We start from the raw sequence: 27,315 nt of genomic DNA, 5'->3' as shown, positions 1-27,315 counted from the left end.
TTTCAATATGAACTCATTGTCTCCATGAAGCGAAGAAATATTATAATCCATTAATATCTCTTTCAACAAAAAGGATGAAATCTTCCCCTGGTTATGCTGATAAACACTTTGGTGTCAAAACTAAGCCTCTTTATCATGATAACCTAGAGTAATGGTCTGCTGCTCCAGGCACTTTACTTTACAGATGAAAAATCAGTTCTACTTTCATGGAATTAGATTAATGCCATAACAGGAAATACTTCTGGGGCTGAACTTGCTTCATGCCTTCAAAGCTGGCTGTAAATTTAAAATACTTCCTGAACTCAAAAGATAAGACAGGAGAGAAGGAAAAAGAAAAATAGTGAAGTGACCCTCTTTCTGAAGAAAAATATTGCTTCCTGAAAAAGCTGTCAAAAGCTACTTGCTAAGGGCATTGTGCCCCAGAAGGCCCAGGGCAAGTCTGGTTTAGCTGAACATGAGGATACTGGGTAGATATCAGACATTTGCCATAAATCTGTTCCTTCCATAATCCTCTACAATAAACTTTTCTTTTTTTTGTCATCTTACTTGGCAAAAGCTGGAGTAATAACTTTCTCAGCTTCCCACAAATACAAAACAGCTTGCTATTTTATGTACAATATTTTTCAAGGATTACAGTTTTGCAAACTGCAAAATGCTGACCCCAAGCCTTCAAATTGGATTTCAATGGTGAAAATGGACAACAAGCAGCAAATACAGTAACATCTTTATACATAAATAGCCTTACAATAAAAGATGTAAGGCACTCCTAAGATGAATTTAACATTTATAGGAACAGAACCCAAAGTCTGATACAAAATATTACTATAAAGGCAGACTTTAGGGAATTCTGTGTTAACTTTATCAGGACAAGGAAGGTTTTCTTTCGCTCCCTTTTCCATCAGACAATATACACTAAGGAGTGTGGTATACATTTGATGTGGTATACATTTAAATTCGTGTAATATCACATCATCAAAAACCAAGGATCAAATATCTTAGTGAATTTCACAGTTAAGTACTGAAAAACAGTAACATTTACATACCCAGAACCTTAAGTCAGAAAATCTGAGGAAGATAATATATGTGATTTCCATCCACTCTGGATCAACAGTTGTGCCTACTTGGGCCAACATTTTTATAGATCACGTAATCCTTTTTGCCTTTGATGTTTGTTGCACTCAGTACACTCCAGAAGCTGGAAAAAAAACTCCACTTACTGTCTTGGCTCCCTGTTCACTCTTCACCTCTGTAACATTACTGGTCTATGCTGCATGGGTTTAAATGTTTATGCCTGTGCTAAGACACCCTTCACTTGATCAGGAAGCAAAATTATTCGTTTGAAAAAGTCAACAGGAAAGGAAGTTTATGGACCAGCTCAAATCTAAAACCAGTACAAAAGGGAGAGTCGGCTACCTTCTTGTAATTATTCGTGTTCAAGCTTCCATGCCACATGTTGAGAACTGCACACTGTTTCTGAATTCCAACCTTACCTCCAGGTTCAAACAGGTAAATAAAGAGCCCACCCACAAACCAGCACCAGCCTTCAAAGGTCGTATCAGATCCACAAGATGCATAACCTGCAGCTCACTACTCTCTACTCATCTCTAAGCACCAATTTAATCAGTAGGAAAACTACAGAGGTTTGCTAAAGATGAGTGGGAGGTGAGAGAATGCTGTGAAAAGGGTACATAAGTAATGCAACCAACTGAATTTTATGACAGAATTGTGTAAAGCATGCATTTACACATTTCTGAGAGATCAGCTTGAAGCTGAAACACACACACAGCTGTTCAAATGTTCAGAAAGACTGTACCAAACCAGATGCTTTTCTTTGTAGATTATAACTGAGCTTTTCACAAATTAGAATTGGATACATTATTCTGCTAGTATTTTTTGTAATACAAGACTGGATGCTGAAAAAACCCAGCACTGCAGCAGGACCTAACGTACAGACAACAATTCCATCTTTGACCTTACAGTATGCTCAAAAGTCCAGGAAACAGGAAGAAAAAAACCCTCAAAAATCTATTTTAAGACCCCCTCACTATGAATTGCACCCTAAATACCCATTATTACTCCCATAAAGAGAATGCATTCATAATAGACAATTCTCAGAGATTTTTTTTTTTTGGAAGGATTTCAATGTTGCTACAAGAGTTCTTTTTGCTTTTAAGTCCCCAAGATCAAGTACTCCTCCTGAATACCTTCTGCTATTGCAGACACAGGCTGCAATTCAGGGACAAACAAGCTTAGCACCAGGGAAATGCAGGATTCCAGACTAGCCTTACTCAAGTAAAATAGTACTTTTATAAACCACATCTAAATAGTACTGAAACTATCCTGTAAGAAATTGCAGGTACATTGCCCCACTTATTACAACAATAGGACTACCTGCTTCTAGGATAAAGCAAACTGGCTAAACAACACACCACTGACATTTAACTCCTTTGAAAGCTGTACTGACTGAAGATTGATAGGGAGACAGAACTAGATCTTAGTCTTGGATGTGTTTTTCCTGTCAATGTTTTACTCCTAAGACATCTGGAAACCACAGGATTCAAAGGGAAAATGTAAGATCACACCAGCATGTTTATTCCAGGTAGTCTTATGGAGCACAATATGATCTTTTCCACTAATTTCTATAGAAATAGTTTATGCTGATGCATTATTAAAGAATAATAAGAGCAGTGACTTCACAAGAATGTTAAATTAAGTTAAATTAACAGTGGTTTCACCTATGAAGTGGCAAATATATTAAAAAGTCACTATTAAAAGAAAAGGTAGGATATTACAGTGACACCAGAAACATACAAAAAAGGAGAGCAATAATAAGGAATATAAACTAATTGGTAAACTAATTTTCTTCACTTTTTTTTTTTTTTTCTTCATGGGTTGGGTTTGGCTTTCATTTACAGATGGATTTGTTTTATTTTATGGAAGACTTGCTGAGTCTGAGACCTTGCATTTTCCCCAAATATGTGAGTTTGATGTCAGGATTGCTGATAAGCAGGGTTCCAACAACAGGCAGGTACTGAGCTCTGTGACGCTGGTATGGGACACCAGCACTGCAGAAGTGTCAAGTTTCTCCAAAAATCTCTACAAAGCTATAGATATGCTATAGATAGCACTGCACCCCATCTCTGCTTCCACAACACTTCCCTGCATTCACAGACATCTGTTACTCTTCTCTTTCTTTCCACAGCACTGACATTGCGCTTACTCTGATGGGCTGCAGACCACACATGAAAATACTGAGGCTATACACAGGTCACTTGAAAGAAAAACCATTTGGAACTACTATATGGAAAAATACAAATTAAGGACAACCATTTCAGTAACCTATTCATTTGTTTTTCTGGAGTTAAAAGCATCATTATGAAAGGATTAAGCTACTTTGTGAAATGAATATGTCATTTAGAAATCTCAGTGTAAGACATCAGCCTTATCTATTATTCACATGTGAAGGAAATTTTTATAAATTAGCATTACTCCTGTCAGAATGTTGTTATATTTGCATGTGTTTAACAAAATGCTGCCTTCTTACACCTACACTCACTTGAAATAGAGCAAACATTTTAGTCTTTTCATAAAAAAAGACATAGAAATACTGCTGTCCTAAACCTCAAACCCTCAATTTAATAAAAAGGAGGCTTTTCAAGCCTGAGTAGAAGCTGTATCTTTTACTCCTTGAATCTTTCACTGTGAAGTTTATTACTTCAATTATTGTAATACATCAAGTCTAGAGTGAGACAAGATCCATGAGCAGAACATGTGATCACGACAGGCACCAGCTGTAACACTCATTCATCTACTGGTGCCTGTATTTGTTACAAAAGGGGTGGAAGACTTCACTTGAGTGAGCTCAAACAATCCTTTTCTGTCCCACATGGGTACCACAACAATATCCACTTTTGTGAGAGTCTAGTCTTCCAGAAAATATTTGTTTTTAAAGAAAAAGAACGGGAATACTCAATTTGTTTGGTATATTTAAGAAAATATTCTCCAGATTTCTCCCTGAGAACATATACTTGGTATTTATGAGCGAGCTTGTACTACAAACAGTGATTCACAGGAAAAAAACCACGATTCTTGAGGTGGCAACAACATTACTGCTAACCATTAGCCCTTTTTATGGATGGATTTTTAAAAATATTTCAGAGTTCAATTCTAAGTGTGAACATTATCTTTTGGAGTGCTGTGCTGCAGGTGGTAAGGGAAGAGGACTGTCAGCTGGATGCATTTTGCTGCAGCAGAAATGTTTATAATACAATATACAACAATATTCAACCTAGAACAACTCACCTCCTGCTAATGTAACTGCTCTGAATGTGGATGCTGACAAGCTCCATGACGAGACTTCTAATTCTTTGCCACATATAATTATGTGCCCCAAAGTGCTGAGCAGCTTTAACATGACTGCTCAGGAGACCTGTAGGATTGTGTTTCAGCTAACCCTGAGTCCCAGGCAGCTCTGCCCCACACACACAGAGTAATGCCAGGGCACAGCAGCTCCACACTGTCCCACCCTCACTCAGGTAAGGAAAGCACAGAGAGCTGAGCAAACCTGACCCAGCAGTGTCAATGTACACGGTGTCCTTGGCCACTAACAGGGCCCTTCTAGGGAGCCTCAGCCTGAGAGCAAACACTGGACAGGGATATTTATTTTACACCAGGCCGTGTGTGCAAATGCACTGACAAATGCATATTTGTAATTCAAGAACAGACATAAAAAACATGTGAATGAGCTTTTGAGGGCAAAACAGATTAGCAGATTTGTACAGAAAAAAAAATTAATATAGGCTCTCACTGCAGACAGGGCAAAACACTGGCATGGTTTTACTGAAGTCCCACTAAGACCATATCCAAAGAAACAGAAATTAAATTAAATGGGCAGAAATACAGCCTGTTTGCACTTCACAGAAGCCATGCTCAGACTATTTAAGAAACGAGCAACCCAGCAAAAAAAAGCTTGTCACAAAGCATCACTGAATGGCTACCACATCCTCCTCATCTTCCCACTATTTTCTTTTGAAAGCACTTGTTGATTACTTCGTTATGTTTATCTATAAATCCAACCTTACAAATCGTTAAGTGGTCTGTACAAACAGCCTGTATGAATATTTGGTGCTATGAAAACATAATTTGGTTTTTAGCTTCATTTTGAGCAAAGCCACAGGCAATTGCTAGGGTTAGGTGTAGGAGGGTGGCAGTGTGATAAAATTCTTTTCAGGCTACAGCTTATTCTTTGGAAATGACTGACTGTTCTGGCATTAAGCCATGTGTAGAAGCCCACATTTTATAATTACCAAGTTTTTTGTTGCTTTGGGGCAATTGTTTGGTGTTTCATTTGTTGTTGTTTGTTTGTTTTACCTTGCTGCTACTGGATATACAACAGTCTTAGGCTGCAAAGCAGTAGAAGCCTACACTTTTGGGAGATACCCACACATGCAACATTTTGTGAGCTGTCTAAACAACGTAAAACAAAACCACAAAACAACTTTAAAACCCCCCTTTGCATACCAATTCAAAGCAATGTGAACAAGATCGATATTCTTTTTTTACATATGGGATTGTCAACTATAACTATAACTAAACTTCCTGAAACCACTTATAAAGAAGCAATCTGACTGCTGAGCAGAGAGTCTTCGGTTTGCCCTCTTCTTCACCAGCAGCACCAAATCAGACATACTGACTCAGGCCTTAAGGCAAGAACTATTCCCATATGCTGGTAATTGATTCATCCATTTTGTCTTTACCCTCCCAATAGCTAGAAGAATGATTTTTTTTCTTTTATCTTTTTGGTCTCCAATTCTTCATCACTAGAGTATTTAGGAAAGGAAAAAAACCCTAATCAGATACACTTTCTAAGTTTACCTTTTTGAGAAAAACTCACTGCTCAGCAACTGCAAAAAAGCAAAATTTAGGAAATAATTCTGAATAAATTAGTCATACATCCTCAGCTGAAATGCAGTGTTCAGCTCTTGGGAGACAGAAGCAGGACTCTGTGATTGCAGGCAGGCCTGGTGTATGAAAACAGAGTAAGATAACCATAACTAAGAAATTTAGAACCAGGATGCCACAATCATGTGGCATCATATAATTAAGAGATACTATGTTTTATATGATATTTTAAAAATGGAAGGATAATTAATACAAAAAAAGAAATACAGATCTACGTATACTTGCTGTATTAGGGCTTGTCCACATTGGAACACATATCTATAGTAAACTAGACTGTAATAAGTGTCATAGTCATTAAGGCTGAAAAAGACCTCCAAGATCATCAAGCCTAATCTCCAATACAGTTTGTGGTAACCCTGTGGTAACTCACAGCAAGACTGTGGAGCTTCTCCATGTCTCTAGAATGGAAGTACCTCTTGCTGCTCCCTCGGTGTGGTGTACAAGAACTCCTGAGCAACCTGCCCTGCCTTTAGGAAGGCCCTGAGCTGCAGATCACGGAATGCCGAGAGGGTATTCTGTGCATGTTCCCCTACAGCATGGCTGTGATATCTGCTCTTCCCTTAGCACTTCCTGCACTCCATCAGCTCGCTCAAGAGTTATAAATGTTTTGCTTTGTTCCATGGTTTTACTTCTCATTTAGATTTCCAATTTTCTGTTGAAGAAAATAATTTAAAAATAAACAGTATCTAAACCCAAGTTTTATATACATTTGATTATCTAATGAGAGTGACATAAAAGGAAGGGAAAGAGTTTATGTAATAAATAGCATTGATTTAAAGCAACTAGAAGGGCTGAGGCTAATTCTTGTTTTTGAACTTAAAAGGAAAATCAATGACAGTAACTTCACTCAAACCATGCCTGAACATTTGTATTAAACTATGTCCCTATATGTTTGGAGAGCACCTTAAACTATCAAGATCAATCAGAGCACAAAGTACTCCTGAATAAAGCACAGCTCAAAGTAGCATAACTCCCATTTAGCTAAATCCAACTGTCAATAATCCTGCTACATCCCAGCTGGAGCAGCACGGCCACCTCTGAAAGGAGCCTTATCCAACTGCTTTCAAGACAGTCATAAACAGCTACAACTGCATGAAATATCAGCTTTGAAAGTGATAATAAATGTTGTGCATTTCATAGCAAGTTAAATAGTTTTCATTATTTCTGTCACGTACGCCACTTCTTGGGAGAACTCACTTAAATCCACAGGAATTTCCCTAACTAAATCTGTTTTGACAAAGCAGTAACTTGAAAGTGTGCTTAATTTTGCATCTGACTTGTTAGTATCTGAAAATTTATTTTCTGAAATGAAATTATTTTTCCTTTCTTTTTTAGGATTAGCTTGCTGGAGTCTGACAGCAAGTTATATTTTTATTAAATTCACTAACATTTATATTAAAAATTCAAATATCCATTATGAAAATACGACAGTGTTGAATAAAATTTTAATAAAATTTTAATTAGCAATTCTACAGGATAGTCAACATAATGCATCAAATATTTGTGTGATCTTACCAGGACATAATCTCTTGTAAAAGAGATATGAGATGTATATAACAAAAGTCTGAGCAAAACTGGAGAAAAATGCCACTTGGATTTACGGGTACATTTGAACCACCAACCACAGGCACTCACATTAGCACAAGGCACTTCAACCACTGCTGGTCTGGGGCTCCTAAAGCCAACAATCACTGAACTTCAACCACACGTCTGGAGAAAATGATTTGTTTGCTTTTTTGTCCTTAACCAATGTTACCCTCTCAGGAAAACCACACTGTAAACCGAATGAGGTATCCCCCATCCTAACAAAGTATCTTCAATATGCTGAATAAAAACATGAGCAGCATTACCTATGGCACTCGAAACTCTCCTAGAACACGCTCTTTGCCCCTTCTCATTTGATTTCCTTCTACACTGTGAAAGAAGTCACACCTATGTGTGACCACTGCAGCAACTGCACCATTACAGCTCTTTAGATGATTTATGAGGTCCATCACTCTGTTTTAAAGGCCCACATGACTGTGGGCTACTGAATCCTGCAGCTCAGCAGCAGCAGGGATTCCAAGAATGACAAGATGAATTTTTAGATTTTACATCAAATTACAGCAAGCAACAGAAATCTTCCATGTGACACAAGCAAATTAAACTATAAAACAAATTACAATGTATAAAGAACATTATCTTGAAGGAGATTTAAAAAAAGAATCTCTGGAGACTAAACCATCCATCCTTGCAGTATAAACCCTCTGCTTCCATACACTTAAAATCCAGGATTTTGTTGCAAAATGACAGCAAAATTTTTAATGTGGCAAGTTAGAGGGAGTAAAGATGACAAAAGAATGAAATCCAATTTTTCTGGCCCATTATTAGCAAAACAGCAGAGACTATTAGGGGGTTGAAGGATCTGTGGTATTCCATTATTTGAAACATTTTGCCAAACAAGGCTATACAAAATAAGACAAAGGCAGATCAACCATATGTGCCCCCTTTTACAATGAATTTCAGACAAAAACCCCTTTATATCAGACATTACAAGCTAAGAGCTTTTGAAAAACAAACAAACTATAAAGTTCAATATAAAAACCAGTGTACTGAGAAATTTTGGGAAAGCTGTTTTCTCATCAGAGGTTTTGGTAATGAAAAAATTTTATGGCAATTACAAAGCCAAATGAGTCATTAATAATAATCCTTAACATCTGGGAAGAACTGGGTAGTTTATTATAATATATTCTCAAACATTTGTGGCAATAAACATTACACAGAAGATGAACTCCCAATGTTTCACAGGATTTCTAAAAGCTTTTCATTGTTTTTAAACAAGAGATTTTAATTTGGGAGCCTCTTTTACGCCTGCTCTATAAGCTCTTACACATTTGTCGTATCAGGCAAATATTAACACCCCCTAATTTGCACAAGGCTTATTTTTGAACCATCATCCGTTCCAGGGCAGTCATCATTTCTGAGTATTGCTAGGCAAACTTATCAGTGAAGGCAAACAGAACTCCAAGCAAATAATACTCATGTAGAATTTTCAGCTAACATTTTTATGCATTTCATCAAAATTCCATATTTAGCTACATCTTTTCAACTTGAAAGGACTGTAAACACATCCTAGATTTGACTCAAATCTGTCCAGGATTGTTGTGTAAGATTTTTCCTAATTCATAATGCAATTTTTCAGTTCATTGAGGTCATAGTAAGTATTTAATCTTATGTCATCTAAAAAAATTAATGCACATAAGCAAAACATAGGAGTACACACAAAGTAACTGATACTTCTTTTTATATAGCTGTGGGCTACTGCTTCCCCTCTGGTACAGATGAGTCACTCTGCAACACTCATTTTTTTGCCAGTGGCCATATCAACAAACCAAAGTTCTCATTATCTTGATCCCCGTTCTCTTGCTGTACTAAAACCAGAAATTGATTTCCACTAGACATTTTGAATTGGCAAAACCAAAACCACAACCACACAATAATATTAAGGTTTTTTGGATTTGTTTTTCTTGTTTTAAGAGTCTTCCAGCTACCAGTGGAAACAGCTTCCAGGAACTCCATGTAATGATATGTATTTTCTATTAATTTTAAACCTAACCTATTGTTAAATTGAAAACTTATCTGAATTGTAACAAGAGGACAAGAAAGTGTTGGAAAACAGATGCAGTATTAAATAGTGTCTAAATAGCACTATAATATATACAGTACTAATAAGATTGAAAAGACAAGATGATGACTGAACCTAGATTTTTGGGAAAAAAACCCTCTTACTATAACAATACTGCCTAATTATTGTTAGGAGGAGGAAAAAATTACCTTCCAAATTCCAACCGATCATCAGTTGCATATGCACAAATATATTTATGAGTTAAAAAAAAGAGCAAGCAAGAACAATGCCTAAGGTTTGCTCCACTCTAAGCTAATTGGGCTGAAAGGAAGAGAATGGAAGAAATGTGGAAATACCCTTCCTTCCTGGCAAATGTCACTCAGCACCAAAATACCCTGCCTTCAGTCCAAAGGTCTGAACTATTCCTCTGTACAAGTAAGCAAGGAGGCAAGGATTACTGACAGCAGCTCAAACCTATACTGACTGTGATTCAATTTAACTTTTTAGGAATTATGACCATTTATAGCCTACAGCTAAGAAAATGGCATTCACATCCTAGGTAATATGCTGGATGTTGTCTTCTACATAAAAAAGTCTAAATTCATCCTGGAATTTTCTACTTAGATGTTATTACATTGTACCATCAGAATTAAAACATTTTCCTTCAGGACCTTCAGATCTTAATTGTTGAGTTGCTTCTAATTGGTAACACAAGTTTAGAACAATTATAGCTTAACAAAATCTATTTCCAAATCTAAAACCAATAGCTCAAACAGTGTGGAAAACACATCAAATGCTCCACCATGGTTCACCAATGTGTAAGCTGTATTCTACTGTATTAACATTATCAGAATTTTCTGAAAATAAAACATTAAAGCAGATATATTCTTTTTACACAAAAGAGAAAGACACTATATTATAACATGCCCAGGAGAATTTCTTCCCCAACATCTAAGGAGTTATACTTTTCTTTTTAACCTCTGACACTTTTGTCTTACTTTTCATTATTGTTTCCATTTCAGTTCTTTCACTAGGTCAAAAAGCAAGAATGAGAGGTGTAAGCCATGAATCTTTTGAACTTAAAAGCTGCAATAGTAAATTATCAGTTCAAAGTCCTTCCTAGTTCAGTAAGGCATCCCAACAGCAGGCACACGTGGATGTCTGGACAAGACTAGAACAAGAGCAGCACATACAATACTCTTCCAGGTGCCAACTATGTTCAGCAGAGAAGATTTCCCACACAGATCTGCAGTTGCAGAAGAGCTGGAGTACTCTTCTCATACTCTTTCCTGTCAGGTCAATGGTGACATGACTGGTGATAAGAAGATCAGCAGACAAAATCAGATTATCTATTAATAAGTAAAAAAGTCTCCACAGCGCTATCAATCTCAGGTTATTTGGTTACTTTTTAGATATGATTCTAAAGTGGTTTTGCTGATGTACCCCTCTCCTCCAACCTATGATGTTACTTGATCAACAGAGCAGTGAATAATCCCATGTTTTTAAAACAAAATTGAAATTAACTTTCTTACAGATGAGATCAATTCAACCTAGTGCTGTAAAAACTCCCAACAAGACAACTGTTAAGCCTGTAATTCTACATTCTATAAAACAGGATATTTGATTGGGGAGCATGACTGAAGTTTAATGTAAAATTGATACAGTAGATGACTGAATAAAGCAGAGAATATGCCTCCAATTACAGGGGGTTTTACCCTTGTCTGATATCTATCTACTAAATCACAACTCCGGATGTTTTCTGTTGTTACTTTTACCACTGTACAACACTTGGTACCAACTCTGCAATTGGGCAGATTACTATAATGACATTTTTACTCAAAAGAAAAGAAAGATGGCACATGCTTTCAATTTTACTGACATAATTTTATCGTCATACTGATAAAACTAAGTACTTATTAAATTCATATTTTGAATGTCTGTAGGCTTAGTAATAGAAAGAAATTCAATGTTTTCAAGATAATTAGAATCTGATCATTTTATTCAATATATTTACCATTCTAATGTTCAAACATTTGACTCTGCTGCAATACAAATTTCACAATATTCCAGTCTAAAAAATTTTAACATCATCTGATCCTCTTCCATGAACTACATTTTCTACTTCTGCTGTTACTGTGAAATGCAGTAAAGGCAGGTCACATGATTTCCCTCATGTCAACAAATGATGGCTCAATTAGGCAGATAAGAATCTACAGTCCTCAGCAGAAACTCTCTTCAGCCCGTTCTCAGAAGTATAAAGAAGCACTTAGGGACAGCACTGGTTCTGGGGAATGAATACTTACTATCCTTTATATACACGCTCCTTGAAAATTTTGCTTTCTTCAGCGAAAATTGGATCCTTCTTATTGTTGAAAATTTTCAATCACTTATAGTTTGTAATTTTTTTTTCTACATTCAGTTGTAGTTCATGATTAAAATAAATACAATAATGAGGAACTGAAATTTTAGCACACTGATATATTAATTCTAAATTGGAATTTTTTCCTCTTGGAAATAAGCTATCTTAATAACTAAAGAAATAAAAAGTATTTTTTTTTACTCCAGTCCTCAAAGGAGAGGGGAAATTCATATGTAAGGAACAAATTTCATTCTTACCTGACTTTGCTGTGCTCAGAGACAGCAGGCACAGCTATAAATGCCAGTATTGTCCTGGGTGCTCTCAGTAGATGACAAGGTTGTCTCTGCTTCATCCCAATTACTCACACAGTCTTCCATATCCACTACCTGCCACAGTTTTGCTGAATTTCTTTATTTTAACCCTTCTCTGAAGAGAAATCTATGAGAAACACCGTGGTCTCTCACGTCAGGTTACGCAGAGAGCAAGACAGAGTATTCAGTACCGCCCTCTTCTCCCATTTCTTATATTTGCCTCACTCTTTCAGATTTTATGACTCTTTATAATGCTTAGCCTTTACTTTTCACAAAACACCTCAATGTTGTTCAGCACCAATTATACTCCATATGGTCTTAAAAAGACATGTTCAGAGGCATATGTTGAGGCATATTTCATGATAAATACTGTTAACTGCTGTTTCCCACCATTTTCAAATTTGCAGGAAAGTATTGTTATATTGCATCTGGCAGTGTCCTAGTTGGCAAAAACTATTAGGAGCAGTGGCATTCTGCAAAACAACTTCCATAACTTCAGTATAAAAAGTTGTAACAAGACACATCTACACATCTCTCCAAGGGTATGAATCGTTAGCCATGTACTAACCATAGGAAATCTTGTGACTTAGGAAGAGCTTTACAGTATTTATGGACCATGAGGTCTGAGTATTTATGGTGAGTACTATGGCCAGGTGTTTATTAAATTATTTTGTCCCAGCAGCTATGTTATTTAGAAACATGAAAAAGGCATATATTATCCTTAACCAGCACAGTGCTGCCAACACAAACACGGTGCAGGTATGACTGGGAAGGCGAGAGCATTCTGCTGCTGCAGCAGCGGTCACCAAGCGCCTCCACAACAGGGTGCTTATGCCAGAAAGAAGTGTAAACCCCCAGGATGGCTTTCCACAGCACCTGCATCAGCAAAATCCTTCTATTATGGAAAAAATCTAAGGGTCATTATCTTTTGTTTAAGTCAAACCTTTGCAGGGATTAGTGCTGGCAATTTATCTTGTTCATATTGCTAAAATGATGTTTTATCTATCAAGCACTACCTGCTGCCATGATAGTCTGGATACTCCTTAGAAAGAAACAGTGTCTCACATCCACTGCTCCAAATTAAAAATAATCTTCAAACCCAGCACATATTACTTATTCAGAGAATGTAGTATTTTCTTGAGCACTTTACCCTTAATTAAAGGAAAAAGAAAAGAAAAAAGGAGGATCTTCCTTCTTTTGACCAAACCAGACAGTCTGAAGCACATTTACCAAGGTGACCCTGTGCACTGCTGATTGAACAGTAGCCTGACGCCCAGAAGGATTAAAGCCACACCACAAAAACTTCTCAGCAGCTCCTTTCAAATGAACTTCCAGAGCCTGCTTTTGGGATCAGTCAACTCCTGTTTCAAATAAACCTGATAACAAACAAAGCTGGCAGGACTCAGCCCTTCTGCCTCCCAAAGGGCAAAAGAATTTATCACAAAGTTGTAAAAAGCCCAATCTGCTAGGCATACTATTTATGTGTTTAATATATTATCACTAAAAATCCATGCAGAAGCATGTTTGCAAAATAGTTTTTTTAATCCAAGTACAGAATTACTAAGCACAATGTAGGACAAAAATTTCTTGATGCAGACTTTTAGGATATTGATTAGCTATGCTGTAAAAACATTTTTACTTTCTAAAATGGTAATTGTTTCTTGCAGAATCAAAAAGTAGCCTGCCAGTTCCTGTTGTGTTATTTCAAAGCATTTGTAGTCTACAGTAAAGATCGATGTCTCTCAGTACAATTTAAGTTTTGGGATAAGAAGCAGTGTATTTGAATCCCCTTGCATTATGTGCATGCATATTTTAACATTCTATAATTCTACTACAAGTCACTGGCTTGCTAGAAATAGCATGTCCAAATGTTATCACTTCCATTTGAAATGCTCATTTCAAAGCAAATCATTCATCATAACCATAAAAAAAGTATTTAAACAACAGCACTGTCTTTATTGCAGAAGTAAATAATAAATGAAACTGTAATTTTTACTTCAGACCAAGTAGTGGGCTATCATAAATAGCTTATCTCTAAAGTTATGCACAGTCTTTGCTGTTAAAAACCCAATTTTCTTCATGTAAAACACAGCGCAGTTGCTGCAGGATCTGTATTTTTTTAATGTAAAAGTTGATGCCATAGACACAATACAAATTTCAGGGTTATGAAGACTATGACAGTTCCTCATGTTGATGAGATCAAGTCCTTTGGAAGAAAGGAGGAATCTCACCTTTCAACCAACTGTGCACAGAGTGGTGACTATGAATTTATGATAGATTTTGGTAGGCAGCAACCAAAACAAGTTTAACTCAAACTAGTCACAAATTTCAAGTTTAGGTCTTTAGAACAGACTTAATGATTAATTAATGATTCTTTTAAAATGTTACCAGAGAAGTACTGAAACAAAAATTATTACAAGAACCACTATTGTTTTGGAGCTTCTAATGCCTGGATTTGATGGGTGCTTTAGGTCTGAGATTTTGCTTTAAGAAAGTTGACATGGTAACAGACAAAATTCTTACGCTCTCACAAGGAGAGCATCGAATAAAGCCTGATATGCAAGAGAGGCTACAGGAAAAATTTCCCTTCCAACTGATTCACCACACCACTTAGAGTATAAAGTCTTCCCTTTTCAATTTACATTTAAATAAGTGTGTTAAGTCTGTCCAGACTTTACATATGACTTGAGACTCAGTGTCCCTAAAGGCAGAGGCACCTGGGAGCAGAGGTCTCTGCAGTGAGCTGAGGGTGGCACAGCAGGTCCCTGTCCCTTGTGAACACCCATTCTCAGCTCTCCCCAGCCTGCTGCAAAGCCTGACTCAGCCTTTGCACACAAGTAGCTTACAACCAAGAGACTGATTTAGTATTTCAACAGATTTACATATTCTATTAATGAAATAAAAGCATGCCCTCTCCCTTCTTCTCCCCACCCCCCCTTTAAAAAGCAATATACTTTTAAAAGGGTAATGCAATCACAACCATTATGTCAATGAAAATTACATGCTGGGTTTATCTCTGTAGGTATCTGTCAAATACAAAGCATGCACAACATCTTTGGAGTAATAATGATGTTTTATCATTTTAATTACAAACACTTTGAAAAAAAATCCCTAAAGTGTACCAATTGGGGTGGTCTGAATTAACAGTAGCTTGATAGCCCAAGGGTAGCAAAAATAGATTGAGCTACCAAATTTCATAGTAGTTACAGCAGCTGTCTTCTTGCCTCAGGGAACCTGGGTATTTAACAAAGCAGACAGCTTGGCATTGGCATCTGATTAGTAATGTGGGTTTTGTTGGACAGAATACGCGCAGTTCTATTGTTTCACGCTTTGGTTCGGAATTCACACAGCTATGGCATCATTTGGTTTTTATAGCTAGCTTCTGTGTATTCACTTGCAGGTATTGTAAAAGGTTATGTTCTCACTTATCACTTGCTCCAAGTAGGGAATATTGTCTTGAAACGAGCAATGAAACATGACAGGATTTAAATGTCAGGGTCAGTTGCCTTCCCATTTCTGTGCCAAAATTTTGTTGAACCAACTGTGTAAGTTTTTCTAATTGGGCAGAAAAGTGAATAAGGTGAAAGCCTGTTCTCCCCTTATCACAGAATTATTTGGAATTCAATATAATTGTAAAACATCATTTATTCTAGCCTAACTTTATAAGGGAAAATTTCTCTTCACAAAGAAGTCTCAGAGGTAAAATCCAACTACTGGGCCATCTGGGGAGCGGGGGATTGATTTTTATTTTTCTAATCCCACAGTAGCCTGACGGTTTGGATAACTACTGGGGTAAGAGAATCTCTAGTTCAAGCCTAACCTGCTTAATAGTAAAAAATCTCAGTTAACATGCTTTATCTAAAATGTTTGATCTTGGGACATAACCTTAGCACATACTACAATATTACTCTGAGGTCTGTGTTTGAACTTCATACAGCCAAAAAGACCCCCCACGTGGCTCCTCTCTCTTTCATTCTTTAAGTATACATCACAAATTATTGGGGCTTGTTGGCAGAGTTCAAATCACTGAACTCATTGCAAATAGTCTACTTCAGCTAGAAGTACATTCTTTTACTCTATCAAATCCATCTGAGGTAATAAGACTTGATGTTTTATTCAACAGAGCTGAGGAAAATTGTTGCACAATAGGTTAATTCAAAATGGCAGCATAGAAAATGCATCTGTCAGTGGGGATCAAATTACAGGGCAAGCTCCTCTCAATGCTTAGAAAAACAAGTCTGCAGTTCTACAGATTATGTGCATGTGTGTGTTTAAAGGGGTGGGAAAGGAGCTAAATATCTGAGCTAACCTCCAATTAAAGTCAATCATAAAAACAGCCAATTTAATGAGTACGGATTTCTTTGGGTAATTATAACACCAACCACTTTTTTTCTCCCTCTCTTTTAAATCTGTAATTCTGCCTTCTTTTTATTGCTTGCTTTGTCATTAATCGCCTCAGGAACTTGATTTCCTAGCAACAGACTCTGCCACCAAACATTTGGCTCCTTTTCAACATTTTCTTTGTGAAAAATGGCACTGCTATTGCCGCCTGGCTGTTGCAGCTAGACTGGCTGTGTAAGTGTTCTAATAAGGCATCCTTTTTAAAAAACCACACAGAAATCACATGATAAAAGGAGCGATGGCTGAACTTCACTAATTACTGTGCTGAAGAAACATATCTCCAATTTAAAGGCTACTAGGGTAGGAGGAGAAGGACTGAAAAGGAAATATGCATGTTCTTCATCTTAAAAAATACAACTAATAACATAGAGGTGAACATTTAGAAACAAACATTTTTACAATGTTAGTCAGATTCTCTGTTATTTTATCCTATAGAAACAGGAGGTACAACCTTCACTAAAAGCTGATGACGTATTTTTCTGCATAAAGTACAAAGAATTCACTTGGAAGAACGGCATCTTGAAGATCAAATTTCACAACAAAATGAAGAAAAATGTTTCTAATTCACTTTTTTACATAAGTTACTTGAGAAAATACTAACAAAATAGTTTATGTATGAGAAGTTATACCTGAAATGGTAGCATAATGCATTCCACTTCCTAAATATATCACAGGATGACACAACATGTGGCTGGTTCCAGTTTAGACAAAGCTTTTTTTGCATTGTAGTCAAAGAAATAAAGCTGTGGATTTCTGTATTTATGAGAGAGAAAGGTTTTTTCCCTAAATTTGTTTTGGAAGCCAGTAAATGGCAGATTTGCTTCCTGGTTAGACACAGAGTCTATCATCTCCACACAACAAATGCATCCCACTTCAGCTATGACTTCCAGAAAACACAATGCCAAAGATGGGGGCTTTCAGAAAGGGGATGTGATCCCAGGCCAGGAAAAAAGGCCACAACTAACTGTTCTAGCTGCACCCTCTTCTCTGTGGTTAAGATACCCAGTATGGTGTTTTCCTGGCCATAAAACCCATTCATCATTGTGAGAAATAGTTTTGAGTGTCAAATGGCATAACATACTGGTGCCAGAGCACGACGGGAGAAGTTATCAATGGGAAAAAAAACTATTGTGAAATTACCCAAACAAATGTCCTTTTAAAGGGATATTTTGCTTCCTGTCAGGGTCTTGTTTCCTGTGATGCACACACACCTAGCACATCTCAAAGGAAAAAGCCTATCACAATCCATTGTAAGTTATCATACTTATCATAGCACTAAATTACAATAAAAATGCACTCACTGAATACGCCTCTGAAAGGAAGAGACAGCACAAAAGAAATTTCATTTATACTTACATTGTTATAATAATCAGCATTATTTCTCAAGTTAAATAGCCAAACCCCATGTAAAATACTGTAGAATGTTATTTAAGCTTTGGTACTCATTGCTGACATCAAGGTTATGTTTTGACAGACTCACGTTGAAACCAGATAATTCCTCCATCAAGCCCACTACACTACCAGAGTATCTCCCTGCTCAGACAAGCACTTAGGCATTAAAAGAAAATAAATATAAAAATACCACAGTGTTTGTTGAAACAGACCAGGGTGGTTGGAGTTTTAAAAATTCCTCCAGCAGATAGGTGTGTTGCACTGGGTCCATTATGATTTGCTGTAATAAATGACATTTCCTCCTGGAAACACAGAAGGAAATGTCATTCTGAGCCCAGAATTCCTGGTCTTCATGAGAACTGTCATTATCAAAATACACTACATTTGATATTAACTTTGAAAGCACAGAAGATGCTGGAGGTGGTGAATGTAATTCAACTGTGGGCTACCAAATCTAAGCAGCAGTAGTAAATTTTATATTCAATGTGGTACCACTGAAGGGCATCATCATTAAGAAATTTCAAGTATTTGCTATGCAGAAGCGGCAGAAGAAAACAGTTTAAACTTTTACAGATTATGAAATAACAACAGTCAAATAACAAAGAAGATTTGTTTGGGTTTTGGAAGCTACTTTACTGATCCATTCTAAGCTAAGACTCGATTACAACAGATTGGGAACACAACTGCAGCCAATACTGCCATTTCAGATGCTTACTAAAGTGCTTGGGAAAAAAAAGAAACCAAAAAACCCCAACTGAAGCACAGACGGAATTTTCAAGAAGAAATACATTACTTCAGCACCAAGAAAATACGAGCATCAAATGCCAGTGTTCCACCCACCTCATAATCACCAACTGCAAACATTGAACAAATGCAGGTGTTGGACTGAAGGACAAATTGAGCAAAGCTAAATAGCTGGCTGAAGCAGGATGGCTGAGTGGAACAGGAGAAAACACCACACTCGTGAACAATCGTGTTCATGTACAGGGAGAAAGTTAAAGTTCAGCTGTGTGAGCAAGCCATATGTATCAATTGATACAGCTGATATCTCACAAGGTTAAGTGCAGCTTTTAATGAACGAAAGTATTTTCTCCTTTTCCATTTTCTTCCCATCATGGAAGAACAAATGCAAAATTTCTTACTTATATACAGCAACACAGAGTTACCCATTGGAGTCAAGTGAGTAAAATTCTCTTCAATTTTCTTCTGCTCTTTTAAGTAACTCTTATCAACAGATTTTTTTTTTTTTACCAAAACCACTGACAATAAAAATATCTTTGCATTTCAGGGCTTTGTAAAATATGGAAATTAACAGCTATACACTGCAAGTTGCATTAATAATGTCAAAATGTTTGGCTGCAATGTTAAAGAAACTGAACACCACAGATGCCTCTTAAAATAAGACAAGGTGCACAAATATGGAGTTTTATCACCCAAGTTTGTAAGATGCAACTCTGACACTTACAATTTCTAAAATTCAGGTCCTGACAGCAAGCACAAACTCACAGAATGGAGGAAAAAAAAAATAATTTTCCTGTTCCTGCCCCGAATTTATGATTAGTATCATGTTGTGTCCCATTCACTGTTCCAGAAAGTGAATGACAGTGTTTAGTGCTATCATGACTCTCAACTTATTCTGAAATAAGGGAAATATCTGAGGAAGAGACATCTTCTAGCCTCAGTAGGAACCAAATAAAATCCCTCAGTGAATTCTAATCAGACACCAGCAGCAGAGCTAGCTGATCCACAGCGAAATGAATATGACAGACTGGAAGATATTATGTCAATGGTATAAATTACTGCAAGTATAGGAATTATATCTGCAGAAGGGAAAGAAATTGCATGCAGTTTGACAGTACATGTAGCCTGTCTTAAATGATACAAAATAGAGTAATTTTAAAGGATTAAAATACACCTTTAAAGTTTACCATCTTTGCGAAAGCTGAGGCAGCCTCTGTATTTTCCTTCTATCTGTGATTTAGTGGGTCCTATTCTCTGCTAGTCTTTCTCTAATTTGTCTGCTGGATCTGATTACCAGATAGCTAAAATAAATGTATTGTGTTCATTCATGGTAACAGAAGTTGTCTTTAAGGGCTCTGTCATGGCTTCACTATCTTTTCCTTTGTACCTACTCCTCCCCCTGTGAATTGATTACATTTCAGAGCTAAGTTTCACGTGAGGGCGTTCTGTTGAATGCTGCATTGAAAAGCACATTATCTATTCCAGGAAGCACATACAGATGACCACAGGATATCAGAGACCTGTCCTAAAGCAACAACTGCCCAGTTCTGCCAAGAAAATAGATTGTTTGATAGTCTCAGGACATGGATTTCCAGAATAAGTATCTGTCACTGACATACACTCTAATGCCATCCAAGAAATGGGTGACAGTTGGACAGCAAGAAGGAAATGAAAAGCAACACATGCACTGTGCAAAGTCAAGGAAGGTAACAAGCCTAAAGTGAAGACAGACAACAGCAGACAAACTAATGACTCAGAGCTACCCTCTACCTCAGGAGTGGTAATTGCTCACTACATGGTTTCATTTAATCTGGTAAATCACTACAAACCCACAAGTAAAGAAGCTAAATGAAAGAAGGGGCCTCAGCACACTGCAGCATGAGGAACCATGGACAGTTGGCTCCACACTGTCTCCTCTCCTTCAGTAAAGTTACACATGCAATCTGTAAGCTGAAGTGATAATACTGTCCTAGAAATCTGAGTTGAGTCCATCCTTGAGTGCTTTTGCTATCCATATGAACAAAGTTCTTCACTCAAAACATCTCCTGCAATCATATATGTCCCTAATCTGAATTGCATATTGTAAATATGTAATACCGTTTACTAGCACTTCAATGTTATTTATTTATCCATTATCACATGCGCATGTTGTGGTTTATTTTCAGTTTAGTACAATAATTCTCTGCCTCCTAGTCAAAGTTTGGATGTTTTAAAACTGGTATCTGAGAAAACCAGCTTTTAATATATATAAAAATCAGTGTAGTGAATCAAAATTTAAGTGACCAAACTGACTGAACACAGAAGAGTGACTTCAGAACTAAAATAAGAGGAAGGCTTTATCTTACCAAACACAAACCTGTTTAGCACCTCATGTAATATTCCACAGTTTTCCTGAAGCATGTCTACTAAGTTTAATTTTTCCAAATAGTACACTGGAAGCTTCATTGGGAATTATACACAGGCATGGGAAAATCAAAAAAGAAACAACCCCAAGCTTAGTGCAGTAAAACTTTTGGGAATATTTATCATTCTTCTTGATTTAAATTATACTCTTAGCCTCTCAAAAATTTTCAGCCAACAGTAGTAATTCCCAAGCATGGCATTTGGAAAAGAAAGAGCTTGGAACACATAAAAAAACAGCAATAAAAAATTAGTAGACAATACACCCACATATACTTTAAGCACAGCACAAACACATGGTCATACCAGCAGGACGCACTTTCTTTGTACACTGAGAAGGTTGTAAGTATTTTTTGACAGTTATAAAGGGCCAGTCTTGGCCATACACAAGAATCAATAACAACCATGTAAAGCCTACAGCAGTGCACACTAACTGGCTGTAGGAGACATTAACACTACCTAAAAGAAGTAACTGTATTTTCAATGAACTTGTTCCTCCTGGATAATCAATTTTTTACACTTCTTGCCAGCTGTTCCCACATAGCTCAGGTAGCAGAACAGAAACAGCTGTCATACAAAATCCATATATTACGTGCATGTTATGAGGTTTTAATCTCTCATAGATGTTCCATGTTTGTTAATTTTGATCAGTCGTATCAACTTGAGAGCAAGATGAAAACAAATTCACCACTACTATTTAGGCAAGACATGATCTACACAAACACATTTATCTGTCTTGATTCACTCTGGATGGTAAAAAAAGAATACTAATTGTGAATCTACTAATATCCCATCCTCAAACCCCCTTTATTCCAGAAGCAAGATGTAATCATTAAAATCAGTTTGCCCCACCACTCACATTTAAGAGATTTGTCAAAATCACTGTTTCTGAAATATTGAGTTATAAGGTGCCACAGTAATTACTATGGAATAAATAGCAATTAAGATTGTTCACACAAATAAGCTCACTGTTTGCAGTGAATAATTATGCTAATAGTGTTTTTCTACATAATTTGTGCATCCTTCACAACAATTTACTAGAAAATGTGAAATGTAAATTTGATGCATTACTACAAAAGCCCTGAAAATATGTTTAGTTCTTATGTTTTTTCCCATCAATTTAAGTGAACATACAACTAAAACATACTTCTGCATTTGTACTTCTAATTTGGCAGAAATCAGGGTATGCTGAAATCCAAGCAGTAATTTTCTTTCCCTGTCTCCCTATAAAATCATTCAAAACCACATTTAAGAGACATACTCATTGCTTGAACTTCAGGATACTGTAACACAAACTTTAGCAATTTGAAAGAGGCTGAACTTACTGCTATGTAATAAACTTTGGCCTTTTCCACCAGCTTCCAGTTCTTCTCCAAATCAAGATGCTTTTCCTTCTTATAGCAATTAGCAGCTGCAAGGTTAGCTACAAGAGACCTGAAAGTGATGAAAGAACAAGGATTAGACCCCCTGTAAACAACAGTACTGCAAATTTCTCACAATGAACCTAATTTCCCAAAGATCCTAAAGAACATAAAAGCAATTAACAAAGAGCACCACAAGCCACAAATATTTTATTTGACCATTTCATTAAAAGTAAATAATATATTTAAATAATAGATTAAATAGTTTAGGTGACCTATCACTATTAAATTGTTTAGGTGCCTTCGTTTGCTTTGAATCAACCTTTGTTTCATTCTGTGATCAACTCCTCCTGTATGGTTCAGCATCTGCAGATTTTCACTGAAACTCCTCTAGAATCTAACACCTAAAGAAAAGTAGTTACTCTGGTTTGTCTTCTGAAAACTATTTTCCCTCACTAGAAGTAAAAGGCTGATGGACATGTAAGTCTTGCCATTATAATTTTCTAATGAATAGTTATATTATTTTAAAAGGGGCTTGTTTGGGGCTTTTTTCCCCCATTAGGTTCATATTTTCCTTTAGCAAATAAAAAAGGGTCAGGCTGCTACTTTTAGATGATGAACTGTTAAAAAAAACTTTGGCTTAGCTATGGATTACTGGAACACTACCAAAAACTCATTTGTACTTCCTTCTTTCCTAACAAGTTATAACACAAGCTGTGGGACACAACTTCCATTACCAAGAACAAAAATACTTGTATCACATTGCTTCTGGTAAATGCAAGGTTCATTCTATTTTAAATCATCTTCTTCACCCACTCCATTCAGCCTTGTGAAACAAAACTTACTTTATTACCTCTTACGAGATCATAAAAAGACCTCTACCTCTCCACTCTGCCTACCATGACCAAATTCTTTGATGCAATTGTATTATGAGAATGTTTAATAATATGCAATATTTAGAGAAGGGGCACTGGGAAACAGATTATATCCATGCTAGCATACAGAGCTTTAAATACAATTTTCAAAATTTAGTAGTCAATGGATGCCCTTTTAACATTAACATATCACTATTTTGTGATACTTAAGTGCATTAGCCAGATAATTAATGTGTAATTACAGATACAACATTTGGCTATTGAAAACTTTGGCCTTCTCAAGGTGCATGCAATTGATGTTGTCTGCCTCATCCTCTCCCATACATGTGCTACCACAATCCAGAGACAAAGGTGGGAGGAAAGTGCTCATCTGCCTTCACCAAGGTGTGCTTCTGCCTCCAGGCTCATTGCCATGGTCAGGTGTTAGGAGGTAAGCAAGTGAGACATTCTTTATTCAATAAAAAACAAACAGAAGATCAGAAGAAAACTTTCATGAACAACCAACTCTCCTAGTAAACTTCCCGAAGTACTCACCACTGACAATCCTTGTCAGTCACACAGATCACATACATAAAATGAAAATGAAGTTAGACTAACTATATCTAAATATATCAAATTTACAGCTCTGAGATTGCTCATTTCATCCCATGAGCAAGCTTGGGGCTTATCTCTTTAATTCTAAAATCTAAATGCAATGAAAACAAATGTACATTTGGAATAAAGAAAAAGAAAAAAAGAGAAAAAATTATGAACAAATACACCGAGCTTCCATAGCATTACAAGTAACAAGGCAACAAGTTTCATTCTTCATGAGTATTATCATTTCAATGACAAGAAATCCACTGGAGAAACAAGTGAATCCAAGAAAGACACGTGCACATGTGCATGTGGTAATTTTCTGTAAATCAAATGTTAAAAGCAAATTAAATCTTCCAGTTTTGGCAAACCTAAATATCCATCAAGGACATAGCTTGAAAAAAAAAAGAAATCTTGTCTGTCTACGTATGTTGCTAAGTGAAAAGCAATTATGTTCCAGAAAACTGAGCAAAGACTTTCTGTATGTTTCCTTTCACTTACCACATGGCCCTGAAACTGTAAACCCAGCTCTGTGTGGCTACATGCAACTGTAGAGATGCTCTGCACATATGGGTAATAAAAGATTGCTACACTGACGACAAAGCACTGAACTTTTCCATATTAAAACTGTAAGTCTGACAGCACCAAGTTCAACATGTGGGGTGCAGACTAGATAGATATTTTTTCAATGAAATTGAAAATTGCAGACAGCCAGAGTGCTTCAATTGAAACAGCTTAATGGAGACACTGTGCATGTGGTTATTTCTAAGCAGAATGCACAAATCAAAGTCACAACTATGACAGAGCGTAGGTATTACTTTAGAGTTTAATCATGTGTTAGGATTTTCTTGAGAAGCTCTGAGAAAACAAAGTGTATTAGTATTGCAAAACGAGAGAACTCAGGGTGGTAATCATGCATCAGCTCAGAACCCTTCCCTGCAAAAGGCTAAACAGAGTTAGCAGAAGCAAGAAACATTCCTATCAGGGCATCTGGAAGATAAATAAACACAGCCACTTCCTAGGAAAACCAGGAGTGCTACTAGTCAGCTGCTCCAAAAAAGACAAGAGAGCTGAGGAAGGAAGTTAGCACATCTCTGAGCTGGGGCAAGGGATTCATCAATAAATAGTGTCATCAACTGGGGCAAAGTTGAAGTGATTCTTCCCAATATAGAAGGTGCTAAAAACCAAAAAACAATCAGAGGGTAATTAAGGATTGAGAATAAACTTGCTCTCACAGGATGGACAATTGCACACGAAAGCCTTTAGCAGCAACCATCAGCTATTTTTTCTTCTCCCAAGGAGCATGAACTCCCTGCCACTCTCAAGCATTGACTGAGATGAAGCCACTGTCTAGTACTTGAGCAAATATTTGATACTAAGAAAAAAGAGTGCTTTATGTTAGCAAACCAAAAATACTGCTTATTAAGTCAAAGAAGCATTTGCAGACATTCTTATGAGCAAATTTACCTAAACTTTTAAATTCCATTGAGATGCAAATGTTTTTCTAGGATTCATACTGTGTGCCTATCGACAGTCTTGATTTCAGTTTCCCATCCTGTTATCTAAAAAATGGTGATTGCTACAGGAGAGATACACAGGCACTACCATGTGACTGAAGAGAGAGAGAATCACTGAGCAAAAACATTTCTATTGCTTTTCTTCTCTGAAAAACTGAATGTGGATCTTGGAGACGAAGGGGGAAGTCTGTAGACATAATTAGTGTCAAAACTCCAGATGAAGATGAATGAGCTTCCTTCCTCCACGGAGTATGTGCATTCATTCCTCAGAGTAAGACATTATGTACAACACTAAATTGGGAGGGACAGGTTGATAAGCTGGAGGATGGGGCTGTCTATCATTCAGTGGATCTTCAACAGCCGGCAGAAAACTTGAAGGTAAATGCAAAGTCATGCAGTTATACACACCAATATAGGCTGCACACTGAGAGGATACCACACAGTTTTCCAGAGAAGGACCTGGAGATGCTGGTAACCAGGCTTGGAACATGAGGCAGCAGTGCACTACACAGTGCAGGTTAATCACATTCAGGTATACAGCAAACACACAGTCAGGAGAACAAAGGAGGTTACAGGCTCTGTCTCCAGACCATATCTAGAGTTGTGTGTCCAGCTTTGAGTCTTCCATCACAACACACTGACAGAGCAGCGAGTCCAGCAGTGGGCCACCAAGACTGTTAGGATGCTGAAACACTTAACAAATGCAGAAAGGCTTGGGTGAACTGTAACAATAGGTACCTAAGAGGAAAGATTCCTGCTTTCTTCAAATAGCTAATGGAAGTTTACAGAGAAGATGGAGCCAGGGTATTCATGAAGACAAGAAAGAACAGACACAAGCTTGAAGAAGGAATACTGCAACTGGGTACCATTAAAATAATTTGTCCCATGAAGAGAGATCAAAAGTTTGAACAGTTTGCCCAAAGACTTGTGCAATCTCTATTCTTTATGATATCCTAAACCCAGAGGGACATGCTGTGAAAAAGCTGATGTACCTCTGAAGTTGGTCCTGCCTTCTGCAGGGGTTTGTCTCAGATATCTGCTCTAATTAAAATTGTTCTAGAGTTCTAAAACACTTCTTCCTCTGACTCTCATTTCAATTCATGTTGCTGTCTACCACCTTTTCTAATTCTACCCAAAACATTCACCAACTTCTCTAGAAGTATGGCATAGCCTTTAATTATTGGACTATCTCACTTTAAAAAATTCTACTAACTCCTGATACTGCTTTCAAAGGAAAAGACTAGGTCCTCAGGACCAATGGCATTGAAAGCCATGGAGGGAAACAAGAAAGGATAATCATAGATACTTTTATCTTATTCTGAGGCAAAAAGAAAATATTTTTCAGGGTAACTGAAACCATTTTCATTATTGATTCAGTATGCAGTATCAGAAAAATTAAATGCTGTCAGAAATCAGGGAGGCCTGATGTGTGCTGGCAATTTCTCAAAATTAAGGCTAACCTGGTTGGCTGGCTTTGAAACCTTTTAAAAATTGTCAGAAAGTAATCAGCAAAGAAGTAGAACACAAGTTCAAGAGTTCTGGGTAGAGGGTGAAGGAAGAAAGCAAAAGGCCATGGTCAAGAAAAATGAATAGAAAAAAGTAGCAAATGGAAACATAAAAGACAAACTGAGAAGAAATTATTAAAATGTAAACACACAGAATTACAGGTACTAGAAGAATTTCTCAACAAGTGCAATAGGAAAAAAAAGCTTTTTTCTTGTATAAAATGAAATTAACCCTTTCAATCTGGCCATATGCTGACAGCTCTTCTTGCTAAACTCAGAATCATCTAAGGTATATTCCTTACTTGCCCATCA

General features: G+C 36.9%; 1 protein-coding gene across 2 annotated transcripts in view; it reads right to left on the bottom strand.

Annotated features, from left to right (window-relative positions):
* The window catches only part of ADK (adenosine kinase), a 265,836-nt gene that overhangs the window by 117,412 nt on the left and 121,109 nt on the right, over window positions 1-27,315 (bottom strand). For both annotated transcript variants that reach the window (XM_063405885.1, XM_063405886.1), the window contains exon 6: window positions 22,495-22,603. In XM_063405885.1, coding sequence (XP_063261955.1) covers window positions 22,495-22,603 — 109 coding nt within the window. The remainder of the gene's footprint in view (window positions 1-22,494; window positions 22,604-27,315) is intronic.

The sequence above is a fragment of the Prinia subflava genome, chromosome 9 (assembly GCF_021018805.1).
Source record: "Prinia subflava isolate CZ2003 ecotype Zambia chromosome 9, Cam_Psub_1.2, whole genome shotgun sequence".
Classification (NCBI taxonomy): Eukaryota; Metazoa; Chordata; class Aves; order Passeriformes; family Cisticolidae; genus Prinia; species Prinia subflava.
This window is presented reverse-complemented; position numbering and strand designations above follow the sequence as displayed.